This window comes from Mixophyes fleayi, chromosome 6, assembly GCF_038048845.1.
Source record: "Mixophyes fleayi isolate aMixFle1 chromosome 6, aMixFle1.hap1, whole genome shotgun sequence".
NCBI lineage: Eukaryota > Metazoa > Chordata > Amphibia > Anura > Limnodynastidae > Mixophyes > Mixophyes fleayi.
This window is the reverse complement of record NC_134407.1, coordinates 150921061-150937261: the sequence shown is the minus strand read 5'-3', so window position 1 is coordinate 150937261 and position 16201 is coordinate 150921061. Positions and strand designations below refer to the sequence as shown.

At 45.2% G+C, this 16201-nt stretch overlaps 1 protein-coding gene across 1 annotated transcript in view; it reads right to left on the bottom strand.

Moving 5' to 3' along the window:
* Nucleotides 1-16201, bottom strand: part of LOC142094528 (synaptonemal complex protein 2-like) — a 249960-nt gene that overhangs the window by 146554 nt on the left and 87205 nt on the right. Inside the window, exon 7 of the mRNA XM_075176783.1 lies at nucleotides 9754-9943. Within this exon, the coding sequence (XP_075032884.1) occupies nucleotides 9754-9943 (190 nt within the window). The remainder of the gene's footprint in view (nucleotides 1-9753; nucleotides 9944-16201) is intronic.

Genomic DNA, 16201 nt, shown 5'->3' with positions numbered 1-16201 from the left:
CTGACCAAGAAGGGCGCCAATACTAAACACTGGTCCTCCGAGGCCCTTCACGCTTTCCAAAGCCTTAAAGAAGCATTTTCTACCGCCCCTGTTCTTCGGCAGCCTGACGTAAACCTTCCTTTCTTTCTCGAGGTGGACGCCTCCAATGTCGGACTAGGAGCTATTCTCTCCCAAAGATCTGAGCAACAGAAATTCCATCCTTGTGCCTTCTACTCCCGGGGTCTTCTACCCGCGGAAAAGAACTACACCATCGGTGACAATGAACTGTTGGCAATAAAAGTCGCATTGGAGAAGTGGAGATATTTACTGGAGCGGGCTCATTATCGGGTAGCCATCTTTACCGACCACAAAAATCTCCTCTATTTACAAACAGCCCAATGTCTAAACCCTCGACAGGCGAGGTGGTCACTTTTCTTTTCTCGCTTCGAACTCATTATAACGTTCAAACCTGCTGCAAAGAACAGGAAAGCAGATGCCTTATCCCGGGCATTTGCCCCTCCTTCTGACATCTTGGATTCTTCCGATCATCCTATACTGGATCCCAAATGTGTGACTTTGGCCACTTCGTCCACCAATGTGCTACCGTTTCGGAGAACTCTTGTTCCGCCATCTCTACGCAAGAGAATATTGTCATGGTACCATTCTTCACGCTTCTCTGGACATTCTGGTGAACGAAAGACTTTTGAGATCCTTTCACAGAGTTATTGGTGGCCTTCTATCAGAAAGGATGTCAGAGAATTTGTGGCCGCTTGTTAGATCTGCTCTCAATTTAAGTCTTCCCGCAGAACACCAGCGGGATTGCTCCAACCACTACCTATCCCTACCAAACCTTGGACCCATATAAGTATGGACTTTGTCACCGAACTTCCTCTTAGCAAGAGATGTAATACCATCTGGGTAGTGGTGGATAGATTCTCCAAGATGGTTCACTTCGTCCCTCTCACCGGATTACCATCTTCTTCTACCTTGGCTGACCATTTTATCAAAGAAATTTTTCGAATTCACGGCTGTCCGTCCGAGATTGTGTCCAATAGAGGAGTGCAGTTCGTCTCCAAATTCTGGCGAGCCCTTTGTAAGAACTTGGGTATCCAACTGTCTCTATCATCGTTTTACCATCCCCAATCAAACGGCCAGACCGAAAGGGTCAATCAAGATCTCGAGACCTTCATAAGAATCTTTTCCTCAGCCAATCAAGATAATTGGGTAGATTTACTCCCGTGGGCTGAGTTTGCCCACAATAACATGTACCATGAGTCTTCAACTAAAACTCCTTTTTTCGTGGTGTCACGGGCACTAGGAGTCTTTACCCAGGGATCACCAGGTGATAGGCTTACCAGAGCAGTATAGGTGGTAATATGGTACTCTGGTAGCAGGGTGATCACGGAACAGGAAATAGCAGATGATGAGATGCTCAGGAAAGTCTATGACTAGCAGCACTGGCAATATGGAGGTAGTAATACACGAGGAACTGTATGGACAAAGGACACGTGAAGGTAGTCAGTGGTCTGCGGTAGCAAGTTGTACCACTGCTATAGTGAGGAGGAATGTCCAACAGAAACGAGGGGGTGATGAGAGTCAGCGGTCTGCGGATAGCAAGTTGTACCGCTGTCTGAGTGAAGGAATAGAATCCAAGTGGAGGTATCCGGGGAGTCAGTGGTCTGCGTTAGCAAGTTGTACCACTGCTATGTGAGAGGATACTGGAACAGGTGAAACTAGAAACAGGGGTCAGTGGTCTGCCACTAGCAAGTTGTACCACTGAATATATATGTGTGGAGGTGCACGGGGAGAGACTGCAACACAAGATATACACGGGCACCTTGACTTTGATCCACAGTAATATGCACAATATAAATGTATAGATGACTGAACAACACTGCCAATATAGAAAGTCTCTTGAAGTAATCCAGCACGAGATAACACAGTCAATGATGGCAATAGACTCAGCGGATAGCACACTCCAGAGGAGAACCAACACAGTCCAGCAAGGTATGCAATACACAGCACAGTCAATGAGAAGTATGCATACCGTGGTTCAGGAGAAGGCAGTCAGACAGGAGTGCAGAGATACCTGAACGGCAGGAGGCCGGCAGGATGCGAAGTCCCTGGATGGGTGAAGCGGTGGTCTAGTAGGTGCAGCGCACAGGTAGGTAGACCAGCAGGGAACACAGGAAAGCGTGGAGAGCGGATCAGCAGTAGATGGATGAGTAGCGCTGAGGAGTAGCAGCAGCGGGTCTCTGCGGGAACACGGAGGTAGCCAATAGCAACCAGCAGGTGCAGTAACGATGGGACACGGGAGAGCAGAGTTGAACTGGAACTGTTGATCACGGAGAGTAGCGGGTAGCAATAGTAGCAGCAGACTCAAGGAAACACGGGAGAGTTGACAAGGACTGAAGACTGAAGCGCACAGAGGCAGCGGATAGGAATCAGCCAAACAGTCACGATGAAACACAGACGGGTTGCAGGTTGAAGACTGTAGTGCACGGAGGCAGCGGATAGGAATCAGCTAGCAGTCACGATGATGAAACACAGACGAGTTGCAGGTTGAAGACTGTAGTGCACGGAGGCAGCGGATAGGAATCAGCTAGCAGTCACGATGATGAAACACAGACGAGTTGCAGGTTGAAGACTGTAGTGCACGGAGGCAGCGGATAGGAATCAGCTAGCAGTCACAATCATGAACAGGTGAGTGGATGTGAATGAAAGACTGTAGTGCACGGAGGCAGCGGATAGGCATCAGCTAACAGTCCCAATAATACATGGTAGAGTTGAAGTGGTTAGAAGACTGTAGTGCACGGAGGCAGCGGATAGGAATCAGTTCACAGTCACGATGATACACAGAAGGGAAGCTGTGGTTTGGAAACCACAGTGGTAGAAGTGGTTTGGAAACCACAGGAATCAGCTGGGCTGAATAAACGAGGAAACACAGGAACACCTTCAGAGACTCATGGGGAATGAGACTCCAAGATCAGGCAACGTGGTGTTGACCACAGGTGCTTAATATAGGGAGGTTGCCTGATCTGCCAATTAAGTTAAAGGAACATACACTGAAGGTTTAGAAAGGGCTGCGCATGCGCAGTCCCTCAGGATGGAGGACGGCCACGGTTCCTAAATGTCCGGGAAGAAGCACTCACAGTCCGGTGAGTGACACGTGGTTTACGGTCACCATCCGTCTCTCCCAGAGTTTCCTGCCCTCCCTCCCACCCAAGTCCCTGCGGTGGAGAGACTTTGTCAAAACTTTAAAACCATCTGGACTCAGGTGAGATCATCCCCGAGGAAAGCATCAGCCAGATACAAATTCTTCGCAGATAAAAAGAGGCGAGCCATTCCACCACTCAAGCTTGGAGACTGTGTATGGCTTTCTACAAAAAACATCCGCTTGAAGGTTCCGTCCATGAAGTTCGCACCACGCTTCATCGGACCATACAAGATCACTCAAGTCATAAATCCAGTATGCTTCAAGCTACTATTACCAAGGAACCTCCGGATCTCCAATGCCTTCCATGTCTCTCTGCTCAAACCTCTTGTTATCAATCGTTTTTCTGCTCCTCCTTCTGATCCTAAACCAGTACAGATTCATCAAGAAGAGGAGTTCGAGATCTCTCAGATCCTGGATGCTAAAATTTCGCGAGGAACTCTCCGATTCCTCGTTCATTGGAAGGGCTTCGGTCCAGAAGAACGCTCCTGGATTCGCGCTGAGGACCTCAACGCTGCAGCCCTGCTTAAAAAATTCTACCAAAAATTTCCGGCCAAACCCGGTTCCAAGTGTTCTGTGCCCACCTTTAAAAGGGGGGGTATTGTCACTCACCGGAGTGTGAGTGCCTTCACTCTGGTATGTGGTTCTCCATCTTTCCCGCTCACACCTGTGTGGAACCGCGGCCGTCCGCCATCCTGTCGCACTGGGCATGCGCAGGTCCCTTTAACAACTACACCTGACCACTAATGTGATTGATGGATCAATCACCCCTCCCTACTTAAGGCACCTGCAGCCTTAGGTAGTGGCCTGATCTTGAAGTCTCACTCCCAGTGAACTTCTATAGGTGTGTGCAGTTTCCAAACTGCTTCCAGCTCTACTCCTGTGTGCAGTTTCCAAACTGCTTCCAGCTCTACTCCTGTGTGCAGTTTCCAAACTGCTTCCAGCTCTACTCCTGTGTGCAGTTTCCAAACTGCTTCCAGCTCTACTCCTGTGTGCAGTTTCCAAACTGCTTCCAGCTCTACTCCTGTGTGCAGTTTCCAAACTGCTTCCAGCTCTACTCCTGTGTGCAGTTTCCAAACTGCTTCCAGCTCTACTCCAGTGTGCAGTTTCCAAGCTGCTTCCAGCTCTACTCCTGTGTGCAGTTTCCAAACTGCTTCCAGCTCTACTCCAGTGTGCAGTTTCCAAGCTGCTTCCAGCTCTACTCGTGTGTACAGTTTCCAAACTGCTTCCAGCTCTACTCGTGCTTCAGCTTCCACGCTGCTCCCTGCTCAACGCAGCGGCGGTTCCCATACCGCTACAACGCTTCACTTCTCAGCTGATTCCGGATCTACACAACTGGGTATGCTCTACTGACTATTGCCTATTGCTCGCATACCAGTTGTTGCCATTGTTGTTTGCTGCACAGGGTACAAGTACCCATATAGACTGTGTTACTGCATTGCTTCATTTAGGACAAGCTTTCACTCAAGCTACGATATCTCCTCACGCTACTACTTAGCGTTATTGTGCATATCTGCTGTGACCAGCTTCTCCTCACTGCAAGGCATCTACTCCATACAGACTATTCATTGTGCCTTCCATCTCTGCCTCACAAGACATTGCTCTACTCGCGCTGTTTCCATACAGCCACAGTTTGCCTTTCAACTTCACTCTCCTGCACAAGTCCTCATTCCTTCTCACAGCAGTGGTACAACTTGCTGCATGCAGACCACTAACTTCCCTGCTACCTACCCGCACCTGGACAAGTCCTCCTATCACAGCGGTGGTACAACTTGGTATACGCAGACCACTGACTCTCCTATTACCTACCTACACCTGGACCAGACTCCTCACCATAGCTGTGGTACAACTAGCTGAACGCAGACCACCGACTACCCTGCTACCTACCTGCACCAGTACTATTCTTTCCATCACTACAGTGGTACAACTTGCTGTACGCAGACCACTGACTCCTCCTCTACCTACCATCACCTATCCACGTCCACTCCTCGTGTCTACATTATCTTCAGCCTCCAGTTTACTGCTCCAAGTCGCTGCCTTTCCTCTAACAATAGCTGCAAGTCGCTGACTTCCTCAGACTATCTCTACTCTCCTGCTGTTGTGTTGCTCCAATCATTCACCTGCCTGCTTTGAGGTGCGTGCCATAACCCCGCCTCTCTAGCAGAGTTCCATCTGGTGAAACTCGGGTAAGCAACTCCTAGTGCCCGTGACAAGGCGCTTTGCAGTAAGTTATTCTCTCGGAATCTCTCTCACGAAATCTCATGTCTACACGATGGCAAAGGGAAATCAAATCATCCAAGGAGGAGGGTAACTCTTGAGAGGTCAGTGCGTCTTTAATTTTATCGGAAAACCCCTGCCAGAAGGCGGCGATCAGTGCCTCAGTGTTCCACTGAAGTTCAGAGGCAAGTATCCGAAATTGAATGACATACTGAGCCACAGTCCGAGATCCTTGGCGTAGTTGGAGGATACTGGAAGCTGCAGAGATAACACAACCAGGTTCGTCAAAAATACTTCGAAATGTAGAAATAAATAAGGCACTATCTTGCAATAAAGGGTCATTTCTTTCCCACAGAGGGGAGGCCCATGCGAGAGCCTGTCCGGAAAACAAAGAGATGAGGTAGGCCACTTTGGAACGATGAGTAGAGAAGTTATGAGGTTGAAGTTCAAAATGAACGGAGCATTGATTAAGAAAGCCCCTACAGGTTTTGGGATCTCCATCATATTTAGAAGGAGTAGGCAGGTGTAGCGTGGAAGCGATGGACACCTGGGATGGCACTGGGGAAGGAGATGGAGACACTGGAAGCTCAACGGTTGCTGCCACATTTTGCACAGGGGTTCCTTGGGAGGCTAAAGCCTGACAAAATTGCAACAACTGTTGTTGGCGAACATCTTGTTGTTCGATATGGGTGACCAGATACTGCAGCATCTCTTTAGCTGTTGGTTCCGATCCTGGGTCTGTCATGGCCTGATCTTACTGTCACGGGCACTAGGAGTCTTGCCCAGGATTTCACCAGATGACTGGGCTTACCAGAGTCGTGAAGTTCACACAACAGTCCTCTGGTAGCGGGGTGACTAGCGGAACAGATATCACAGCAGATGGAGAGAGAATGCCAGTAAATAATAGGAAAGTCAGTGACTTGCAGCAATCTTTGGTCAAGGAATCAGCCTCTAGCTGATATAGTAGAAAGGCAGGTTTGAACACGGAGATCAGGATGGACGTGAGTGGATGCAGGGAGGTAGCAGGGAAGTCAGTTGTCTGCGTACAGCAAGTTGTACCACTGCTTATGGTGAAGAGACTTGTCCAGGTGCAGGTAGGTAGCGGGGAAGTCAGTGGTCTGCGTATAGCAAGTTGTACCACTGCTTATGGTGAGAAGACTTGTCCGGGTGCAGGTAGGTAGCGGGGAAGTCCGTGGTCTGCGTATAGCAAGTTGTACCACTGCTTAATAGGTGAGGATGTGTACAAGTGTTGATGAGTGGAAGCATACAAAGATAATAGGATGCAGACACTGAGAGCACAGAGGAACTTGATCCCAATAGGTATGCAGCGTATCCAATAAAGTCTATATAACGGTATGTGTGGCGCTGCTTGGTAGAGACTTGCTCAGCACAGATATGCAGGCCAATAATGGATAGTCAATCACAGTTATGCATATAACGACTGAGTAGTACGGTTAATTCCAAACAGGTATGCAGCGTAACAATAACAGTCTATAGCAGGTATGGATACCGCTGCTGAGCGTGGAAACTTGTCCTAGCGGATATGCAGAGTAAACGGAGAAAGTCAATAACAGATAGGCATACCGCTATTCAGTAGAACAGTCTGTCCACAGGGAGATGCAGGAACTGCAGAGACGCTGGACGGCAGAGACGAGTGTAGGAACCACAGGTGAGTAGATCCGGTAATCAGAGTCCAGCTGAGGACACAGGCAGGAAACAGGAGACTGTAGCAGGTATGGAAACCAGCGATGAGTAGCACAGGGAATCCACAGAAACTGAAGACACTAGTAGTACACAGGAGATAGTAGCGGGTATGGAAACCAGCGATGAGTAGATCAGGAATTAGCAGGAAACTGAAGACACTAGTAGAACACAGGGAACACCTTCAGAGACTCACAGGGAATGAGACTCCAAGATCAGGCAATGAGGTAATGCACACAGGTGCCTTAAATAGGGAGTTGCCTGATCAACCAATTTGGATTAAAAGCAACAGTCACAAGAGTTCTTGGGAGCTGTGCATGCGCAGACCATCAGGATGGCGGACGGCCGCGGTTCAGGATAGGTGCCGGCAGGAAGGCTAGGGAGCCACGCACCAGCGCAGAGGCACTCACGGTCCGGTGAGTGACACTCGTTTTGCATTCCTTGGGCGGCCGGAAGTACCCGAACAGTGCTCGGATCCCGTCGGATCCGCACTGTTCGGGTGGGCTCGGATTAGCGAAATCCGAGCCCGCTCATCTCTAGTTATAACTCACCCATTGTTAAAAGCAGAGTATGCCTATTTGTTTAGAGCAGATGGGGTTCATTTGTCAGATGAAGGTATTCGATATTTCAAAGATCAGTTGTGTTGGAGGTTGAGAGTGGTCATTAGGTCTGTAGTTGGCGGGCCGCATATATAGTAATACATGGCGGCGTGGGTGGGAGAGCAGTGCTCGGTTGATCTGGTCATAGGTCACTTCCCCCTCTTTTTTTCTGGTGTCATCGTATGGTTGGTCCGCCTGTGAGGAGGACCCTTGGCCGGTATTGTCGTGTTTATACTGGCGGTTATAAGGGGGGCGTAGTCTTGCCATTGGACTAGATTTTTAGCACCGGCCAATAGATAAGGTATGATCCTGGGTTGGTGGTACTATGGTCTGACCTTTCCACTTTTATTGGTTTTGCTGTTGCTGACTGCCATGCTCTCGTCCGCCTTACAGTACTCTTTTATTCTAGTTAAGATTCATTCCAAGGTTAAAATTATTATCCAATTTAATCAATCCGTTCATTTATTCCAACTTTAATTTGGTGTCCATGTTTTTATTGGGGATGGTAATTATGGTTATGTTACGGTGTGGTGTGAGTCGAAGGGAACTTCTCCACTATGCATTTAAATTTTTTCGACAGTGGCTCAGAAATGTATATTACAGGGATGGATACATGAACAACAACCTTATTTAAATTTATTCCAAAACAAACTTTTCTTTTTTGTTTCGGATGGTATTGTTGTAGGCATCACTGCATAAGAATCCCATACTAAAAAACATTTTGAAGTAAGGAAAAGTTTTATCAACAGTCTGTCTCATATAAACGCATTAACCACTGGTTAGAAAACACTATGTGGTGTGAGGCGAGACTTCTACCGAAAGGATGAATACGAATAGGACAAAGATTGCTATAAATTACAACAAAAATAATGTTTACCTTAGTATTAGACACATCCCTTGTACAAATTATATTTTCATTGCGAGTACTTTCTATATGGTTTTGGTACTGACAAAATCTGGCCACGCCTGGAATGCATGTCAGAAACTGTGCTCATTCTGCAATAATTTTGACTATCTATTATAACCTCTGTATATTTTATCTGTTGATATCTTGATACGTGTTGATGGTGTATTGTTCATCTATTCGCTTCAAACATTGCTTATTATTACCTATTTCTTAATGCTTTATATATCTGTAACCAGATATGTAATTTATCTTTGTACTGTGTGATATTCTTTATGATTGTTGTTTGCTTTTTGTTACTCCAATAAAACATTTATAAAAAAAATAAATAAGAAAAACAAAGTATTGAACTGATGTCAATACAGAGGTCAAGCAGAACAATAATTCCCATAATCCATCCAGGAACAGAACCAATGCATAATTTCCAGCTCTTTACGTAAATACAGGGAGATGGTGCCAAAGACACATTTAAAAAAATGCAATCTACAGATTAATGATGAATCCAAAACGGTGACTCAAAGAAAAATACAAGAAGGCACATAAAAAAAATTTCCCAAGCCGTTTTGAAAAGCATTTTCAAGCAAAAATAACCTTTCATCATCATTAACAATTATTTATATGGTGCCAGCATATAAACCTTTAAAATGTTTCATTTTCTTAATTTCATTGCAGTAATACAGCTTAAAAATGACCTTAGTGTATGACCTGTTCACATTTAATGGATCTCAATTTAGTGCCAAAAAACAAATCAGATATTTAGCATCAGTAAATGTAAAACCTCAGAAGGACAGAAGAGAGTTTAACAAGGATTTGTACAAATAGCTTGTCATCTCCACAAATATTTTGACAGATTCAAAAGTCAAATTATCAGCATTTTGATAACTTTCAAAATGTTAAATATTTTACTAAGTCACAACTAAATTCATATTTATAGGTATAGTGCCAAATCAATTGCATGTGCACAGACTCATATGCAGTATGTATGTTCTAACATCAATGCAAAGAGCATAACTACAAACAATAACATTGTGCTATAAAAAAAAAACCTATAACTAGAAGATATATTATTGTTTTTTTATTATATCCATTCATATAATTTACATGTAATATTTCTGTGAATCTGAGGTATTTGTACTCACATCTAATCAGCTCAATAGATCCAGGACTTGAGCAGACAGAAGCTGCAGGTTTCTTGTACAGAGACATCGTGCTAGTGACTGTTTTGTCCTCTATTTTGGGTGAGTTCCTTCGATGTTTTTTATAATTATGATTTTTTGGTTTCTTCTCCTTCTCTACAGATAATAGTTTCTTAGTTATGTGTAATCCATCCTAAGAACAATAAATAAAGTTTCAGATAAGTGTAGAAGAATCCAGCAAAAATCTGCAATTTTCTACAGAGCTCACACTGCTTCCTCTGTGAATTTCCTTCTGAGGAAAGTGCAGAGTGCATTGAAAAGCATGAAGAAAATGTTTATTGATCTCCATTTTAAATTCTATTGCCTGCTGCTACTATTACTGTCAATCTGATCCAGAGACTGTATGCTTCCCAATCCAATGTGGAGAATCTGGCTCTCTTTTTCAATTGCATTGAATCAGGCAGCTATTGCTCTGCAAAACTAATATACCAACATTAGAGTGCTGATATACAAAATGTAACATTTTTTATTAAAAACTAAAATGACAATATTTAAAATCAATAATTATACATATATCTCATATTTCCTATATAAGATTAGATATTGCTGTCTATATACAGAAAGTCAAACTTTGATAATTCTGATTTAATCTTAAAGGAGGATAATAATTCAGTCTTTAGGGATCCTTAGTATTTTGTAACTGAAAGAACTTTCACAACTCCTTATCTTGACACAATAATTATATTAAGGATGCATGCTGCTAGTTTCTTGGTTTTCATCTAGTGTGTTGAACAGTTCTTGCACATATATATTAAGGTCCACTGGTTCTTATATGAGCGTGTTAGTAAGATGCTGATCAGCAGATATTCCTTCGAAATTCACATATACTTAGCTGAAAAAACGTCTCCCAGATATAAGGGTATGGATCCAAGCTGCAGCATTCAAAAAGCAGCTGTCCGTTTTCATCAGCAAAATTAAAGCCTGTGGATCCAGCCGATTCCTCAATAACCAAATGTCCGTGCTGTGAACCATCATATAAACCATACACTCTATACAACCCGTTGTGTCACTTTCCTTCAGATTTTCTCACAAAGGCAAAGCAGAAGTAAAGTATTCGCTATGATGCGTTTCTCCGCCTCTTTATTGCCTTATTTTACATTTTGCATTTTAGCGCTCTCATTTTGGTATATTATATTCATGGTGGATAGGTGTAGAGAGTTCCAGTAGCCCTCATTATTGAGAACTGCAGACTTGCAAAGGGCACTATTGTGTTAATTAAAAGAATATTTCATAAATTGATAGTCCTTGATTGATTATATTTTTTTTGTTATGTAGTTATTGCTCTATTCTACGTCTTGGCAAAATGCTGAGTCTCTAATATAAAATGAGGTATTCAACCACCCTTAATAAACCTTGTGCTAATAACAGTCCTGGGATGTGCATTGTTCCTAATATTTGGGGTTTCAGAAACAGTATTATTTACTGATTCATCTGATTGGTACTTTACATTGGAACTGTGAACTGGCCCCTTATATGTCTGTCATATATAGGCAGCCCAATGTTTACATACACTCAGTGGCCAATTTATTAGATACACCTACCTAGTAGTGGGTAGGACACAAACTTGCCACCCAGAACAACATGAGTTATTTGTGGCATGGATTCAACAGAGTGCTGGGAAAATTCCTTAGAGATTCTGCTGCACATTGACATGATAGCATACGTAGTTGCTGAAGATTTAATCTCTGGTTCTGCCACATCCCAAAGGTGCTGTATTGGATTGAGATCTGGTGATTGAGGAGGCCACTGGAGTACACTAAACTCCATGTCATGTTAGTGGAACCAACTTGAGGTGACGTCTGCTTTGTGACATGGCATGTCATCCTGCTTGAAGTAAACATTAGAAGGTGTCACAAGCTGTGAGGTAGCTACTAGCCGAATTTGCACTTCTGAGCAGGGAGGTGCGGAGTCTAATGCACCCCCGGTGTTCACAAGGGACCCCGCAAAGGAGTTTAGTCTTCCCTGCAGGAGGATGCGCAGGTCACGGTTCTGAGTCAGCTACCAGCGTAGTAACAGAGTTGACGGAACATAGTCAATCAATCTGGGTCGGAACCAATAGGGCAGCGAGGTACAAGGGGAGATCCGAAAAATGGTCAAAGCCAAGCCAGGAGTCAGGAAACCAGAACTAGCAGCAATGTACCAAAACAAAATCCAAAGGAAGGTCAGAAGAGATAGCCGGGTTTCTGGATACAAACAAGTTACTGAAGCAGAGTGGAACCAATTCTCTGGCACCCTGGTGGTGCCAGAGGCTGCTATATATATATATATATATATATATATATCTCCGAGCGCCGACAGGTAAGGCATCCTGTTGCCTAGCAACGGGACCCGATGTCTCTCTGTGCATGTGCGCACAGCGTGACCCCAGGCGAGAACCCGGAAGCGTCCCGTTGCTAGGCAGCCGGACAAAGCGTTTGTGCCGGTTCGAAGCTTGTAGCAATTTATCCAGTACTTGGGTCCAGATCTGAGAAAAACTACTCCTTGAACAGCAGGTACGGATATAATGGATTCGTCAGAGAAAGTAGGTAAAATAGGGTGTCTGCCAAAGATGGTAAATAAAGGGGATGCTCCGGTGGATTCGTGCTGATGGTTATTATGAGAAAATTCCATCCAGGGAAGATGATAGATGATCACTCCAGGAGGCTTGATGATTGAAGCAATAACAACGGAGAAAAGTCTCCAAATCCTGGTTGACTCACTCAGTTTGACCATTGGTCTGGAGGTGGTAGCCCGAAGAGAATTTTAACTGGATCCCAAGGTGACCACAAAAAGATCTCCAAAACTTGGAGATAAATTGTACACCCGATCAGATATTATCTCCCGGGGGCAACCATGAAGATGAAAGACATTCTTGATAAAAGAAGGGCAAGTTCTGTAGCAGAAGGTAACTTCTTAAGAGGGACGAAGTGTGCCCATTTAGAAAAACGGTCCACTACCACCCAAATGGTATTGAAAACATGACTATTAGGGAGGTCCGTTATAAAGTCCATAGAAATGCTGGTTCATTGTGATTCTGGAACTGGAAGTGGTAGAAGAAGACCGGCAGGAGAACCGGAGTCTTGAGGTGAGCACAAATGTCACAGGCTGCTACGAATTTGTGGACGTCAGAGCTTAAAAAAGGCCACCAAAAGTTTGGGGCGAAGGTGAACATCCACGAAGGAACAACCAACAGGAGGAGTCATTCAGAGAGGACTTGAACAAAGCTAGAATCTTGAGTGGACTAATAATAGGTTTAGGATCTGGAAGGCAGGAATCAGACGCATCAAAAGACCTAGAAAGGGCATCAGCCCTGGCATTTTTGGACCCTGCGCGAAAGGACAGGATTAGTTGGAAGAAACAAAGTGACCAACGGACTTGCCGAGAATTCAAACATTGCGCTGACTGTAAATAGATGAGATTCTTATGATCCGTAAATACAGTAATTGGATGGAGGGCTCCTTCCAGAAGATACCGCCATTTCTCCAGAGCTACCTTGATTTCAAGAAGTTCCTTATCCCCGATGCCATAGTTAGCCTTGCAAGAAGAGAATTTCTTGGAGAGGAATCCACGGGGAGTGAAGGTTTCGGTGGAATTCTTCTTTGAAAGAACTGCCCCTACACCTACAGAGGAAGCGTCCACTTCAAGAAAAAAACGGTTGGAGCTGATTTGGTTGTCTCAGAATAGGGGCATTTCAAAAGGCTTCCTTAAGGGATAGGCAGAAATTGCCTCTTGAGGCCAGCCTTTAGCATGTCCTTCTTTGCGTGTGAGAGAAGTTATTAGTGCAATTAAGGGAAAAAATTTCTTGATGAACTGTCGGTAATAATTACAGAGACTGATGAAACGTTGAGTGGCTTTAAGGCCAGAGGGTTGAGGCCAATCAAGAATAGCCCTCACTTTCATGGGATCCATCTGCAATCCCACACCAGAAATTAAGTATCCGAGGAAAGGTACTTGTGATTGTTCAAACAGGCATTTTTCCAACTTACAATACAGGTGGTTGTCTCGGAGATGGGAGAGAACTGCCTTGACATGCTTTCAGTGCGAGGAAAGGTCTTGAGAAAAGATCAAAATGTCGTTGAGGTAGACAACCACTGACGAATATAACAAGTCTCGAAAGATTTCATTAATAAATTCCTGGAAGACCGCCGGGCCATTGCAGAGTCCAAAGGGCATAACAAGGTACTCGTAGTGCCCATCCCTGGTATTGAAAGCGGTCCGCCATTCATCCAGTGGTAATCGCTTAGCCGATAACACTGACACAGAGCACACCTACAAGAAAAAAATGTTTTAATGAAAAAAAAGACAGGTATATTGACAGACTTACCTTAAAAACGACTGTGCACATCTCCGATGGCAGCAGGAGGCTGACAGGATCTCCTTCCGACTGTCCAGCTCTCTGGCAGTACTGTGTGATGTCAGTGCGCCCTTCATGCCTTTAAATTTAAAGCGGCAATGTCGGGGCCCTGCAGGGACACTGTTTAAACATCGCCTTGGCGAATCCGAATCAAGTTGTAGGTTCCCCTGAGATCTAAGTTAGTGAATATTTGGGTGCCACGATGCGGTCAAAAAAGCTCAGTTATAAGAGGAAGAGGAGATAGTAATAGTAATAGTAATAGCGTTCAATGTACGGTAGTCAATACAAGGCCTGAGAGATCCGTCTTTCTTCTTAACAAAAAAGAAACTAGCACCAACCGGGGAATTAGATTTACGGATAAAACCACATTCAAGGTTTTTCGAAAATGTAATCAGCCATGGCTTAAGTCTCTGGTAAGGATAGAGGAAACACACTGTCCCTAGGAATCCTTTTATCAGGAACAAGATCGATGGGACAATCCCAGGGTCGGTGAGGTGACAAAGACTCAGCGGCTGCTTTGCTAAAGACATCCAGGAAATCTGTGTAGGCTTCCGAAAGTATAGGCTGGGAAGTGGAAGCGAGGGAAGGGATCGAAGCCCTAAAAGGAAACATGGAAAACATCCGGTGTTTACAGGTAGGTCCCCAGTAGATGACTTTAGCACGGAGCCAGTCGAACTGTGGTGAATGTGCCCTAAGCCAAGGTAGTCCTAAAATCAGCGGGTTGATGGACTGAGAAAGAATTAGGAAACTCCATTCAGAGTAGAGAGCTTCTACCGACAGCCGTAAGGGACTGGTAATGCGATCGATGGAGCCGTTAGCGACAAGGCTACCATCTATCGCATTTAGAGCCAAAGACTGTGGCAAAGGGTGAATGGAGTGACGGAGCTTGGAAGCCAGCTCGGTGGATATAAAGTTTCCAGCGGATCCAGAGTACACGAAAGCTGAAAATTGCTGAGGGCCATCTGGAGAAAAAAGAACTACTGGCATAAGAAATTCAGAGTCTTTAGAGGAGTAGGAAGTAATGGACTTGGATCCTAGGACGACCCTCCTAACATCGCCTAGGATGGGGCATTTCTCGGCCTCTTGGAGCATGAAGAGTGGAGGCGACAGGGTTATCCACAATAAAGACAGAGGTGTTTCTGATGCGTCTGCCACGTTCCTCCTGAGAAAGGCGAGAGCGACCTAGTTGCATAGGTGGTTACAGGAGACTGACACTGAGGAGTCAGATGAGGAAAGGTGCGACGAGAGCGATCCTTCTCCTGGGAATGCTCCCTGTGACGATAATCCACCTTAATGTAGAGGGAGATTAACTCGTCCAGGCCGGTTGGGAGGTCACAGGAAGCAAGATCATCTTTGATATGTTCATTAAGTCCCTGCCAAAAGGTGGCCACTAGAGCCTCTTTATTCCAGCAAAGCTCAGAAGGTAAAGTCTGAAACTGTACCGCATATTAGCCGGAAGTCAAGGAGCCTTGGCAAAGGGCTAGCAAACCAGAAGCTGCAGAACAGACTCGGCCCGCCTCATCAAAAACCTTTTAAAAATTCTCGACAAAGAAAAAGGAGTTCTGCAACATAGAATCATCCCTTTCCCAACGAGTAGAAGCCCAAGCTAGAGCTTGGCCTGTGAGAAGGGAAATAATGTATGCCACCTTGATGCGTTCAGAACTGAACTTCTCAGAAGACAGTTCGAATTGGATGGCGCACTGGTTAAGAAACCCTTGGCATCTCTAGGGGGTCACCGTCGAATTTCTAAGGTGAGGGAATACGTAGACCCCTGGAAGTGAATGTACTGACCGTAGATGCAGTGGCAGTAGAGGAGACTGTGCCCGCCACAGCTGCTTGACTTGCTGGCACGGATCCTTGGAGGGTTTCTAAGCGAGATATGATGCACTGGAGTAGCTGGGCCTGATTAGACTCTTGCTGGTCCACTCTTTGAGCAAGATGGAGCAGAAGATCTCGAGCAGAGGGTTCTTCCTGACCACTCATCTTCTTGGCCAGAGTATACAGTCACGAGCTGTGAGGTAGCTACTAGCCGGTATATGCGCTGCTGAGCAGGGAGGT